At 64.6% G+C, this 11,998-nt stretch overlaps 2 protein-coding genes across 9 annotated transcripts in view; one reads left to right on the forward strand and one right to left on the reverse strand.

Moving 5' to 3' along the window:
* Positions 1-8,869, forward strand: part of LOC107310722 (cullin-9-like) — a 9,838-nt gene extending 969 nt beyond the window's left edge. The window contains exons 2-29 of one of the 5 annotated variants that reach the window (XR_014944344.1): positions 52-206; positions 426-914; positions 1,047-1,182; positions 1,516-1,706; positions 1,858-2,191; positions 2,317-2,509; positions 2,647-2,854; positions 2,935-3,113; positions 3,191-3,408; positions 3,488-3,722; positions 3,802-3,907; positions 3,984-4,211; positions 4,301-4,391; positions 4,463-4,634; positions 4,754-4,859; positions 4,982-5,077; positions 5,157-5,332; positions 5,581-5,714; positions 5,783-5,944; positions 6,022-6,131; positions 6,209-6,391; positions 6,567-6,715; positions 6,854-7,076; positions 7,168-7,333; positions 7,418-7,563; positions 7,682-7,799; positions 8,165-8,407; positions 8,488-8,869. Coding sequence is in view for 1 of the 5 variants with exons in the window: in XM_085542416.1 (XP_085398542.1) it covers positions 52-206; positions 426-914; positions 1,047-1,182; positions 1,516-1,706; positions 1,858-2,191; positions 2,317-2,509; positions 2,647-2,854; positions 2,935-3,113; positions 3,191-3,408; positions 3,488-3,722; positions 3,802-3,907; positions 3,984-4,211; positions 4,301-4,391; positions 4,463-4,634; positions 4,754-4,859; positions 4,982-5,077; positions 5,157-5,332; positions 5,581-5,714; positions 5,783-5,944; positions 6,022-6,131; positions 6,209-6,391; positions 6,567-6,715; positions 6,854-7,076; positions 7,168-7,333; positions 7,418-7,563; positions 7,682-7,799; positions 8,205-8,407; positions 8,488-8,763 (5,183 nt within the window). In the remaining 4 variants the exon portion in view is untranslated. Of the gene's footprint in view, positions 1-51; positions 207-425; positions 915-1,046; positions 1,183-1,515; positions 1,707-1,857; positions 2,192-2,316; positions 2,510-2,646; positions 2,855-2,934; positions 3,114-3,190; positions 3,409-3,487; positions 3,723-3,801; positions 3,908-3,983; positions 4,212-4,300; positions 4,392-4,462; positions 4,635-4,753; positions 4,860-4,981; positions 5,078-5,156; positions 5,333-5,580; positions 5,715-5,782; positions 5,945-6,021; positions 6,132-6,208; positions 6,392-6,566; positions 6,716-6,853; positions 7,077-7,167; positions 7,334-7,417; positions 7,564-7,681; positions 7,800-8,164; positions 8,408-8,487 lie in introns of those variants that run through there. The other 4 variants (XR_014944343.1, XM_085542416.1, XR_014944345.1 and 1 more) reach the window with 4 other exon arrangements.
* A 141-nt stretch (positions 8,870-9,010) lies between these two features.
* Positions 9,011-11,998, reverse strand: part of LOC107310720 (phosphofurin acidic cluster sorting protein 2-like) — a 34,704-nt gene continuing 31,716 nt past the window's right edge. For 2 of the 4 annotated variants that reach the window (XM_015856604.2, XM_085542428.1), the window contains exons 17-25: positions 11,802-11,912; positions 11,626-11,728; positions 11,328-11,360; positions 10,935-10,977; positions 10,781-10,823; positions 10,555-10,696; positions 10,198-10,421; positions 9,910-10,023; positions 9,011-9,831 (exon numbers count right to left, since the gene is read on the reverse strand). In XM_015856604.2, coding sequence (XP_015712090.2) covers positions 9,716-9,831; positions 9,910-10,023; positions 10,198-10,421; positions 10,555-10,696; positions 10,781-10,823; positions 10,935-10,977; positions 11,328-11,360; positions 11,626-11,728; positions 11,802-11,912 — 929 coding nt within the window. In that variant the 3' untranslated portion in view covers positions 9,011-9,715. The remainder of the gene's footprint in view (positions 9,832-9,909; positions 10,024-10,197; positions 10,422-10,554; positions 10,697-10,780; positions 10,824-10,934; positions 10,978-11,327; positions 11,361-11,625; positions 11,729-11,801; positions 11,913-11,998) is intronic. The other 2 variants (XM_085542429.1, XM_085542427.1) reach the window with 1 other exon arrangement.

Raw genomic sequence — 11,998 nt, forward strand, 5'->3', positions numbered from 1 at the left:
GGTGTGAGAGTTGTCTCTGGGGAGCCTAAATGCTTTGTGTCATTGCTACAGGGAGCTGGGCTCATGTCCTGCTAGCCCTGAGCCAGCAGGATGGCATTGAGCAGCACATGGACTTTGACAGCCGTTACACCTTGCTGGAGCTGTTTGCTGAGACAATATCCTCTGAAGAGCACTGCGTGTCCTTTGAGGGCATTCATCTCCCCCAGGTAGTGACAGTAGGCAGCTGAGCAGGACCTGGTATTGCGAGGGCTGGCACAGGGTCTGGTGTGGTGAGGAAGCAGGAGGAGAACCTGCCTGTGGGCAGGGTGGGCCGAGGGGGGCTGTGTTGCTGCCTGCTGGTACGCAGCCATTGCAGAGCCATGGATGGGCTGGTGAGGGCGTGAGCTGCTCGTCCAGCTGCAGTCTGACGGTGCTGCCTGTTGCAGATCCCCGGGAAGCAGCTGTTTGCCCTGGTGAAGCGCTACCTGTGCGTCACTTCTCTGCTGGACAAGCTGAGCGGCGGCGAGGAGCAGAGCGAGGAGTGGCAGGAGAGCAGCCGTGTAAAGCAGGAGTTTGAGTTCAGCATGGCTATGGCAAACCTCATCTTGGAGCTGGTGCGCGTCATGGGCTGGGACCACAGCTACAAGCTGGTGCCACCGGCCCAGCAGGAGACGAAGCCTCGCACCACCCGCTCCATCTTCCAGCACCAGCCCACATCCTTCAGCTCTGCTCCAGCAGCTCCTGCTCCCCCACCAAATGAACCCAGCACCTTCAAGACACGCTCGGCCTTCCCAAGCCGCAGCAGCTATGTGGAGTACGTGCAGGCAAACTTGGTGCACGGCATGCGGGTGCGCATGCTGGAGGATTATGAACAGGTCAGCGCAGGTGATGAGGGTGAATTTCGCCAGAGCAATGATGGCACGCCACCTGTGCAGGTATTGGCTGCTGGGAGGATGGGGCTGCTGAGGGACATGGTGTGATGTGGAAAATACGGAGCTTTGTGTAGGAGCATTGTGCCTTACTGTGCTTTTCCTCAGTCATGTGTGGTTTATGGCTCTCCTCCGCAGGTGTACTGGCATGCCTCGGGCTGCACATATTGGGTTCACTGGCACATGGTGGAGATCATTGGCTCTTCTGGCCAGGAGGAGCATGAGGGCCGAGAGAAGGTATCCACCCTGAGATACAGCCACAAGCTGAAGGCAGGTGAGCTTCAGCCCAGCTGGGCATGCAACTTCTTCCCAGGTCTGTGCCCTGAGGGAACAGTTTGGCACAACGGCCAGATACAGGTGCTCATTTTTGGCCCTGAGAGGCTTCAGAGAAGACTGCATTCCCCACCTGCCCCACTGCTGGGCTCTGCTCCCAGCACACTCTCTGCCTGTTGCTTCCCTCCTGTCATCTCCCTGTCCCGCATTGGGGTGGAGTCAGGGAGGTCCTCACAAGCTCCTGCTGTGGGATGAGGGCTGTGCAGCAGAGGATGGCTCTGCCGAGGGAGCTGGTGGTGCTGACGGTGCCTTTCCTCTCTCTGCTGTCCTGCAGCTGCACAGCCACTTTTCTCCAAGCCCCCTGGGGGGCTGTACTCGCTGCCTTACCTGGGGGAGCAGCCGAGCAGAGTTGCAGTGACCCTGAGCCGCGCTGAGTGGTGGGAGCTGCTCTTCTTTGTGAAGAAGCTGGAAGTGCAGGAGCAGGAGGAGATGGTCCGACTCATCCGGCAGGAGCACACTGAGCAGGTATGGGCCAGTGCAGCATGGGGAAGCCTCAGGGAGGGGGCTCGTGGTGCTGGGAAGGGTGGGCCCACCTCTGTGTGGCTGGGCCCGGGCTGCCTCAGGGCTGTGGGTGCACTGTGTGTCCGTGTGGGCTGACATGTCCCCATCCACGCAGCTGTCAGAGCTGGCTGAGGACGCGCTGCTGCAGCTGCCAGTCCCTGTGGAGCCGGCCCAGAAAGTGCTGCGTGTCCTGGAGAAGCGGCTTCAAGGCAGCGCTCAGAGCGAGCTGCGCAGCTCCTGTGTCTATGCCAAGTACTTGCTGGGGAGTGGGGCCGAGCGGCGCGGCGGGGGCAGAGCCACGGTGTCCTCAGAAGGCCACGAGCACAGAGCTGTGCCGGCCGAGGTGGCCAAGGAAGAGCTGTGTGCAGCCACGGCCTTCAGGTCGGATTCCCAGCTGTTCTGTGAGCTCCTGGAGAGGGAAGGGCTGCGCTTTGCAGAACAGAGCGAAGGTGAGGGCCCGACGGAGGGAGGCTGCGGGTGCTGGAGGCGGCCAGGGAGTGTGGGGCTGTGGGCCCATCTCTGGGAGCTGCTGCGGGTGCTGCTGGCGATGTCCCGGCCTCCCTCCCTCCTGCAGCGTGGGGCGGCTGTGAGGACATGAGTGAGGGCGGCTGCCTGGCCGAGGTGCAGCGCGTGGTGGATGCGATCCTGCGTGGAGACTGCGAGGCAGAGCTGCGCGTGGCCGGGCTGCGGCATGTGGTGAAGGTGCTGGAGGAGGCCCCAGAGCAGGAGCAGCACAGCGGCAAGGCCCAGGGTGGGCCAGAGACCAGGTGTGGGGCTGAGTGGTGTGAGAGGAGCGGCTCTTGCATCTCTGTGCCCCACGTGGGCTGACATGGGGCAGTCCGAGTGCGGTGGGGCCACGTGGGCAGGTGAAGGTGCCGTTCCTGAGCTGCCCTCGGCCTCGCAGGGAGAAGCTGGTGAAGATGCTGGTGGAGCTGCTGGGCGTCGAGGAAGCCAAGTTGTACCCGGCAGCGCTGGCGCTGCGGCTGGTGGCCCTGCTGATGGAGAGCTGTGCCTGGAGTGTGCCCTTCGGCACTGAGGGCGGTGTGCGGGCGGTGCTGGCCTGCATGCGGCAGCACGCGGCCTCTGCCCTGGTGCAGCAGGCCGGCCTGGCGGTGAGTGCGTGTGGGAGCTTGGGGGTTGGCGGGGCCCGCTTTGGATCCCACCATCCCCTGAGCCTCTGCGGGCTACGCAGGCCCTGAAGGTGCTGGTGGGAGCTGGAGGTGGCAGCCGGAAGGCTTCGCTGCTGAGCCACGCTGACGCACAGATGATGCGGGAGATCTTTGCCAGCATCGGCTCTGCCTGCGGCGAGGGCTCACCTGGCCTGCTGGGTGCCATCCCCGCTGCCATCCGTGCCATGCAGGCCGTGCCAGGGTAGGGATGGAGCTGTGTGGGTCCTGGGGAGCTCTGCACCTGGGGAGGAAGGTGCCCACACGACTGCATAACCGCAGGGGCTCCTCGGGCGTGCAGAACGGGCTGCTGGTGGTGAGGATGCTGGTGGATGGGCACCGGGTCCTGGCAGAGCAGCTGGTGGGCTGTGATCTCCCTGTGGTACTGCAGAGCTGCTGGCAGGCTGGACGGGACTCCGGTTGCCCCAGCACCATGCTGGCCCTCAGCGTCATCAACCACCTGGCAGAGCACCAGCTGCCCTATGGCCCTGAGATGCCAGGTACTGTGCGGGTGGCCCTCTGTGCCACAGCCTCGCAGGTAGGGGCTGAGGATCTTGTCCTGCACTGCCTGTCCCGCAGGTGCCGAGGCCCTGCTGACGGAGGCGAGGGAGACACGGGCTCCTGCAGGTGGCTTGTGGGACGGCGTGCTGCCCGAGGACGTGGTGGTGGCCCTGGAACGGCAGCTCTGCGGCGTGGCCGCCATTCCTGCCAGTGAGGCATCCCGGCAGCTGCAGGAGCACCGATGCTTCCGTCCACTGCTGCGCAGCCTCGAGCTGCCAGGGGCAGAGAAGGCCGTGGGGCTGCGAATCTTCAGGTGGGGCTTGGTCAGAGCGTGGGGGCTCGGGGCGCGGCTGCCTTATGGCCCAGGCTGAGCGGCTCCATCTGTCGTGCAGGATCCTGAGTGTGTTCCTGGACGGTTATCAGGAGGACGCGCTGCCCTGGCATGAGTGCGTGGAGCCGTGCCTGTCCTTCCTGAGCGCCCACAGCAGCGACCGCGAGGTGAGAGGGCCTTGGTGCTCCCGGGGGCAGGGAGGGCTGTGCTGCGTGCCACCGGCTGAGGGCCATGTCCCCGCAGGTGGTGCAGGAGGTGGTGGGCTTCTTGCACCGCCTGGCTACCGCCAGCAAAGACTGCACCGTGGGGATGTGCTGTGCAGGCGCCCGTGAGGCTGTGGCCAAAGCCCTGGACAAGCACGGCCCGGCCCTGCCGCTGGCACCGTCCCTGCTGGAGCTGTTGAGCGACTGCGAGAGGCACGCCACGCTCTGCAGGAAGCTGACGGGCAGCATCTTGGCTGGCTGCATCCAGGTGGGCTGGGTGTCTGAACTACCCTGCCTGGGGACTTGGGGAGAAGGATGCAGCCCCTGCTGACTGCGTGGCCCCGTTCCCATCCCCAGGTAGTGCTGGGGCAGATTGAGGAGCACCGCCGCAGCCAGCGGCCCATCAGCATCCCCTTCTTTGATGTCTTTCTGCGCAACCTGTGCCGAGGTGAGTGCAGGAGTGGGAGCCGGGCCCCGTGTCCCAGCAGCAGCTGGAGGCTGTGTGTGCTCTCCCTGCAGGCCCCAGCATGGACGTTAAGGAGGACAAGTGCTGGGAAAAGGTGCAGGTCTCCTCCAACCCACACCGCGCCAGCAAGCTGACGGACAGGAACCCCAAGACCTACTGGGAATCGAACGGCAGCACCAGCTCGCACTACATCACCATCCACATGCAGTGCGGGGTGGTGGTCCGGTAGGGCTGTGCAGGGAGGAGATGGCTGCGGGGCTCCACGCACGCTGTCCCTGTGGCCCCATGCTGGGGTTGCTGGATGTGGATGGGAGCTGCAGGGCAGTGCCGTGTTTGCCATGCAGGGAGTTGAGCATGCTGGTGGCCAGCGAGGACTCGAGCTACATGCCAGCCCGCGTGGTGGTGCTTGGGGGAGACAGCCCCGCTGACGTCCGGACAGAGCTGAACGCAGTGAGTTCAACCAGTGCTGCTGGGCCGTGGGGCAATCCCAGCCGTGGCTGCACTGGGGCTGACTGGGTACGTGTGGGTATCTGCTCTCACTGCCCACACTGAGAGCTCCCATCTGCCTGCAGGTGACCATCCTGCCCTCAGCCAGCAGGGTGGTGCTGCTGGAGAACATGACGCGCTTCTGGCCCATCATCCAGATCCGGGTGAAGCGGTGCCAGCAGGTGGGAGCTGTGGCCAGCCCGGGCCATGGCAGCGGACATTGGGGATGGACACAGAGCTCAGGGTTGCACTTTCCTGCAGGGGGGCATCGACACGCGCGTGCGTGGCATCGAGGTGCTGGGGCCCAAGCCCACCTTCTGGCCCATCTTCAAGGAGCAGCTGTGCCGGCGCACGTTCCTCTTCTGTAGTGCTCGGGCACACGCCTGGTGCCAGGAGATCCACCAAGATCGGGGGCAGCTGCTGCAGCTCTTTGGCAAGTGAGTGGCGTGTGGGTTGTGCCATCTGTCCCTGGGGTCCCGAGGCAGCAGGGGTGCTGCTGTCAGCCCAAGAGGGAAAGGGGGCAGAGGCTGAGTCCTGCCCTGGGAGGAGTGGGGCTGCAGCAGTGTCCTTCCTGGTGAGGGGCAGGGCCGGGTGCGATGCCCGTTGCCCCCTGACTGGCGAGGTGGTTCCGTGTGCAGTTGGTGGGTGCTTGCTGCCATACCGTGCTGCCCACTTACTGTTGCAGGTTGAACGGGGCATTACAGCACGAGCAAGACTTCACTGACCGCTTCCTTCCTGATGATGAGGTGGCCCGAGCCCTGGGCAGGACGTGCTGGGAGGCCCTGGTGACCCCCGTGGTGCAGAGCATCACCAGCCCAGGTACCACTGTCATCCCGGGCCCTCCCCATGGTGCCCGAGGCCCCCCTTGAGTCTCTGCATCCCGTCAGACCCCAGCGGCATCAGCCCTCTGGCCTGGCTGCTGGGCGAGTACCTGGGGAGCACAGAGCCGCCCCGCAGCGACGCTTTTGGTTCCTGTGTGCGGCGCCTGACCCAGCTCCTGGTGCACGTGGACCCGGGTGGTGTGGAACCAGAGGAGGAGGGAGCTGTGGGTGAGTGCAGGGCTGCCTTCCTGCGGGGCCAGGCGAGGGGCAACATGAGGGGCTGAGCCTCGGCCGTGCCTTGGCAGGTGGGAAGGAGGGCAGGAAGAAGGAGACACCAGCCCGGGTGGCGGTGGCAGTAAAGTCTGGAGGCCTGTGGGACATGGTGCGGTGCTGGCGTGGCGTGGTGCAGCAGCAGGTAGGGTGCGGGGCGGTCAGTGCCAGCGGGGCCCACTGCGGTCCCAGTGCAGGCTGAACTCTGGGCTGTGCCCGCAGGTGCAGCGGTTCCTGGAGGTGTCGGGGCAGGCACTGGACATGGTGGAGCAGTACTGTGCGCTGTACCGGCGCCTGCGCGGTGCCACAGAGGAGCTCTTTGGGCAGAAGGCCGCCTTTGTGGCAGCTCTGGGCCAGGGCTTTGCTGGGGCTCTGCTGCAGCTCTCCTTCCTGACCGCCCTGCACGTGAGTCCAGCGGCCCAGCGTGGCCCTTGTGGATGCCCAGCTGTGGGAACACAGCCCTGCTGTGCTCCCTGCCCGGGCCGGGTCACATCTCCCCTTCTGATGCCCCGGGGCTCCTACCCGTGCCCTGTCCCCCTGCGGCCGCCCCGTCCCACACCGCTGTGCCATTCCTCTGCAGGTGAGCGAGCGGTTTGCCCGCTACCTGGACAGGAAGGTGCAGGAGCTGCACGGGGCCGTGGGCAGCACGGGGCAGCTGCAGCAGATCCTGGAGCCCTTCGTGCTCTTCGGCGGCCTGGAGTTCGCCCACACCTTCGAGCACTTCTACCGGTGAGTTCTGCCCCTGCCGTGCCCTGGGGAGGGAAGGGCTCATGGGCCCGGGGCTCCGTGGCTCTGCGGGGCCCGTCCCGGTGGTGGCAGGGCCGTTGTCCATGGGGCCGAGGCGGCCCTGACGTGCGGCTGTGTCAGGCTGTACCTGGGGGACCGGCTGCTGGCACAGGGGCCGTCCTGGCTGGAAGGGGCCGTGGTGGAGCAGATGGGGCTGTGCTTCCCCCGCCGCTTCCCCCAGGAGATGCTGAGCGACCTGGTGGAGTCCGAGGAGCTGCGGCGGCACTTCCGCCTCTTCCGGCTGCAGGAGCGGGACCGGCGGCTGCTGGAGCGGGGCCTGGGCACGGAGAGCCCCGAGGCCGAGGTGAGGGGCAGGGAGGGATGGGGGTCGGGGCCGTACCGTTACCAGCAGGGTCCTGGGCCCGTCCTGAGCCGCCCTCTGTCCCTGCGTCCAGGCTCCAGAGGAGGCCCCTGCGGCAGATGTGCCGGAGGTGGAGGTGCTGGTGCTGTCCCCGCGCTGCTGGCCCGTGTCCCCGCTGTGCTACGTGCAGGAGCCCCGCAGGTTGTTCCCGGCGGCGCTGAGCTCCCCGCTGGATGAGTTCGCGGCCTTTTGGCAGCACAGTGAGTGCGGCGCTGGGGTCGGGGCTCTGGGCTGGCGGTGTGGGGGCATTGGGAGCGGCCGCGAGGCTGACGCTGCCCTGGCAGGCCAGAGCCGTCCGGGCTGGGTGTGCGCGAGGCCCCGGCGGCTGCAGTGGACGTGGCTGGGCCGCGCCGAGCTGCGATTCGGAGACTGTGTCCTGCACGTGTCCACGCTGCAGATGTTCGTCCTGCTGCGCTTCAACAGCGCTGAGGTAGGAGCCGGGCCGTGGGGCGGGAGGTGCCGTGGCTGCCGCCGCCTTCTGGGGGGGTTCTGCTGCTCCTTGGGGCGGGGATGTTCCTGCCCGCTCGTTGCCCTCCATCCCTCTGCAGGAGGTGGCGGTGGACGCCCTGCTGCAGGCGACGGGGCTCCCTGCAGAGCTGGTGCACCAGGCCCTGGCCCCGCTGACCCACGGTGATGGCATCCTGGTGCAGAGCTGCACGCAGGGGGGTGAGTGTGGGGCTGGGATCCCCCTGGGGCAGTGCTGGCCTGGCTCCTTGTGGTGCTGGGTGGGGAAGTGGGAGTTTGGGATGTAAGTAATTGGGCTTGGTGCATCTGGCTGCTGACACCTGGGTCTGGGCGTGAGATTAGGGCAGGAAACTGGAGGCAGAGACTGATTGTGGGGTTTGGGAATGGTGTGCGGGGGCCCAATGTCTGAGGTTGGCTGGGTCTGAGGTCTTTGCAGGGTGTTGGGTGCGTGTGATGGGCTTGAGGCTTTGTGGAGGGACAGGGATCAGGGTGAGAGCTACAGAGGCAGCAGCAGGAGGCCCCAGGCTGGCTCCAGCAGCCACACAGGCCTCCTGGGGCTCCTTCAGGGACCAGCTCAGGGCCTGGCTGACCGTGGGCTGGATGCAGCTCCAGGTGCCCTGCGGCTGAACCGGGCAGCCCTGGCCCAGGCCTCTGGCCGCCACCTGAGGCTGCTGCCCCGGCAGAGGTACCTGCGGGCAGAGAGGGCTGAGGGCAGCGCCTTGGAGAAGAAGAGGAACGTCCTGTGCTGCCTCATCACCCGCATCCTCAAGGCGGAAAAGCAGCTGCACATCGACAACCTGGTGTTTAAGGTATGGAGGCTGAAGGTCTGGGGGCAGAGAGGGGCTGCTGGGCGTTGAGTGAAGAGTGATGTGCTCGTGTGGTGATGCAGGTGATCAGTGCCTGTGAGAAGGGTGAGCTGGGACCGGGCCTGCAGTTCCTGAGCTTCTGCTGTCACAGTGTGGACGTGCTGTCCTGTGTCCTGCACCTACTGAACCAGGGCTACCTCCGGCGCCAGGGTGAGAGGCCTCATGTCCTGGAGTACGTTTCTGCTGAGCCCCCACCAGCCCCATCCCAGCCCCAGGTTGCTTTTCAGACCGTAGAGATCAAGACAGCAGCAAATCCAGCCTCTGCTGAAAGAAAACAGACGTTCTCCACCTTTCGGTAGAGAAGGACTGAGCTGGCAGGGCACAAGCTGAGCCCAGCCCATCACTGCCTGAGGACTCAGGGCTGTACTGGGAATAAACAAGCCTGGTTGTGTTTGGTGCCATCTACTAATGTGTCAGAGCTGCAGCTGATTCTCAGTCCCAGAGGAGAGATGTCACCCCTGGCCCTGCCTGCTGGAGGGGCTGCAGGAGCAAGGCTGTCCTTACATCATTGCCCTTGGGCACGGAGGGAGCCACACAGCCCTGCCATAATGGTACCAGCATTAATTTATTAAAATTAATCCTGAAAAGTAACCGTACAATAAGTTTAAAAAAAATAGAATCTTGTAAAAAAAAAAACAAAACAAAACCCAAAAAAAAAACCAACCAAAAAAACCAACCAAAAAACTCCAGGTGCCCCCATGCTGTATCTCCAGCTGGCAGCACTGTGTGGCAGGGCTGGCCAGGACGTTGGACGTGAGGGTAGCAGCAGCACCGGGGCTGCACGGGGACTGGGGAACTGCTGAGGCTCAGCCCCATGGGGCAGGGCCAGGCCCCAGCGGGCTGCTCTGGTGAAGGGCAGGTGTGGAGGCCCTGCTCAGCACTGGCCCCCACCCTGCACAGCTCCGCTCTGGTGCTGGGGTACTGCCCAGGCCCAGCCCAGCTGGGGCCCTGGCGCCTGCGGAGCTGGGGAGGTGGCCCAGGGCCCCGCCAGGCTCGTGGCCGGTGCCAGCCCTTGTCCCAAGCTGCTGGGGAGGGGGCAGGGGAGGCAGACGGCACAGTGCCCTGGCTGGTAGCGGAGGATGTGCGGACCCAGTCTTAGTGGCCTCACCTTCATGGATGTTGGCCCACAGGGAGTGATGTGGGTGTGGTGTTCCCTCTTCAGGGCCATGGAACAGTGGGATGAGAGCACCTCCGTCTCTGTGCCTCCTCCCATTAACCCTCCACAGCTCTGTTTCAGGACTGCACCGCAGCTCACACGCTCTTTGAGTAGCCGAAGATGCCCACGGGGAGGTACTTGACGTGTGTTGGCCACTGTGCTGCCAGCTGGAAAAACTTCACGTCGTTCCATTCCACCCCATCTATGGAGACTGACAGGAGACAGAGCAGTGAGGCACAGCCCTGCCCGGGGCAGCTGGGTGTCCCCGGGGGTTAATGCCTGCCCTCACCTCGCAGCATGGTGTTCTGGTGTTTGGCTGTGCAGATGAGACGTGTGATCCCTTCGATGACTTGGCTTTTGGGTTCTAGGTCCTTCTCTTTTGGTTTCTTGCTCAGGAACATCACTGAGGGCCAAAATCAGAACACCAGCGTTAGCAGATGCACACGGTGCAGTGGGTGGCAGCCCTCACCCCAGGGCTGCCTTCCCCAGCTGCTCTCAGCCTGCCCTCCCACTGTCTTTTGTGCAACTGGCTGTGGCCCTGCAGTGCCAAGCACCCAAGGGTGGGTTCAGGAGTTACCTTTCTTGTTCTTCTCCTTGGTGACCACGGTCATGGCCATAGTGCTGGGCGGCACCAGCTCCCCAACACCAGGGATGCGGCTGACCTGGAGCGAGCGGAAGTTGCTCTTGAGTGTGTTCTTGATGCCCGTCTCCCTCTTCTCACCCTCCTTCTTCCTATCCAGCCCTTGTGTTGTCCAGTAGTCCACCTGCAGGCCCATCACCTCCACGCCGGGGCTCAGAGACCTGGGCAAGATGGGCAGCACCCCATGGCACAGCTGCAACCTGTGCTGGGAGCACGCTGACCCCATAACCCTGGGATGCAGCAGCCTGGCCAGGGAGCACCTCCAACTCTCCTGTGCCAGCCCCACTTCCTTACCCAGCACCTGAGAGGCCGCTGCTGACAGATGGGGAGGGTGGCGGGGTGCTCACAGGCTCCTTGCCATAGGGGGATGCACTGCCAGCAGCTGGTACTGAGCTCAGCAGCGAAGGGGTGCAGGCCGTGGCATCATCTGAGTCCACTGCAGAGGAAACGAGGGGGTCAGGGGGACACTGACAGGACCTCACCACGGTGAGGCACAAACGAGGGGCTCACAGGAACTCACCAGAGGCACTGAAGGACTGCTCCACCAGGCCCACCTTCACAACCTGCAAGGAGAGACAAGTCAGATGGTCCCCAGCTGCTGGTACCAGCAGGGCTGTGCACTGCCCCTTCTCCCGCTGGAGCCCAGCTGCCTGTGGGCTCCTCAACACACTTACCCCCACAAAGGGTATGAACTTCTGGCAGGAGTCCTCATCGGGGCTGCACAAGGAAGAGAGGCTGGTGAGGGGCTGGGCACGCCTGCCATGTTGGCCAACCTAGAAGTCCTGGGAACCCCACACCGGAAGGGGCCGACGCTGGCTCCTGGCCACCAGGACCCTCTTTCTCTGCCCTCCCTCCCATGGGGCTCCCTGTCCCCGACATGGCAGCACAGGGCACACTACACAAGGAGGCAAGGAGTCGGCTCCTCTGGTGCTGGGAGAGGCTGGCATGCGGGAGAGCAGCCCTGCCCCATTGTGGGGCCACGGCTCCTCTGCACGGCACAGGGGGTGGACGCACATAGGAGGGGGGAGGGAGGGCCAGGCAGCGGCACAGCAAGCACAAGCCAATACCTGATATAAAAATCAAAATAGAGACTTCTCTTCCTTGGGTGCCAGAAACCAAGAGAAGGGAGAGGTGAGAGTGCAGCCGGAACACGAGCGTCAACCCCTGGGCAGCGCAGCGCTGGCTGGCGGCCCTCAGCCCAGCCCAGCCCAGTGGTCAGTCCCCACTGCTGGGGTTGCCACAGCCCCCAGTTGCTACACAGGGGTCAGCAGATGGCCTTGCTCAGCTCGTCCCCCATCTCCCACAGCCCTGTCCCAGGCACAACCCACGCTGGGGCTGCACGAGGCACCCCCAGGCCACGCTCACCTCTTCTGCTTGTAGGTCAGCATGGCCTCGGAGATGGGCAGCTGGTGAGACAGACTCGCTCCAGCGATGAACTGGGCAACGCGGCCCGCAATGTCCACAGTGTCTGCAGGCAGAGGGAGCAGTGAGGGCCCCGGGGACAGCCGGGCACTGCCAGCCCCAATAGCCCCACTCCTCACCTGCAGTGGGGGGCTCAGCCCTGCTGAACAGCTCCCGCCACGCCGTGTCCAGGAACAGAGTGCTGTACTTGTTATCCACTGATGCCAGGTACTTGGCGAGAGGGTGAGAGCCTGTGTGGGGAGAAGGGCAGTGTTGGCTCTGGGCAGGGGAACGTGGCAGGGTGGCAGGCAGCCCCGTGACCAGGCCAGTGGCAGCT

Source organism: Coturnix japonica, chromosome 3 (genome assembly GCF_054131305.1).
Source record: "Coturnix japonica strain WE chromosome 3, WE-NBRP24, whole genome shotgun sequence".
Lineage (NCBI taxonomy): Eukaryota > Metazoa > Chordata > Aves > Galliformes > Phasianidae > Coturnix > Coturnix japonica.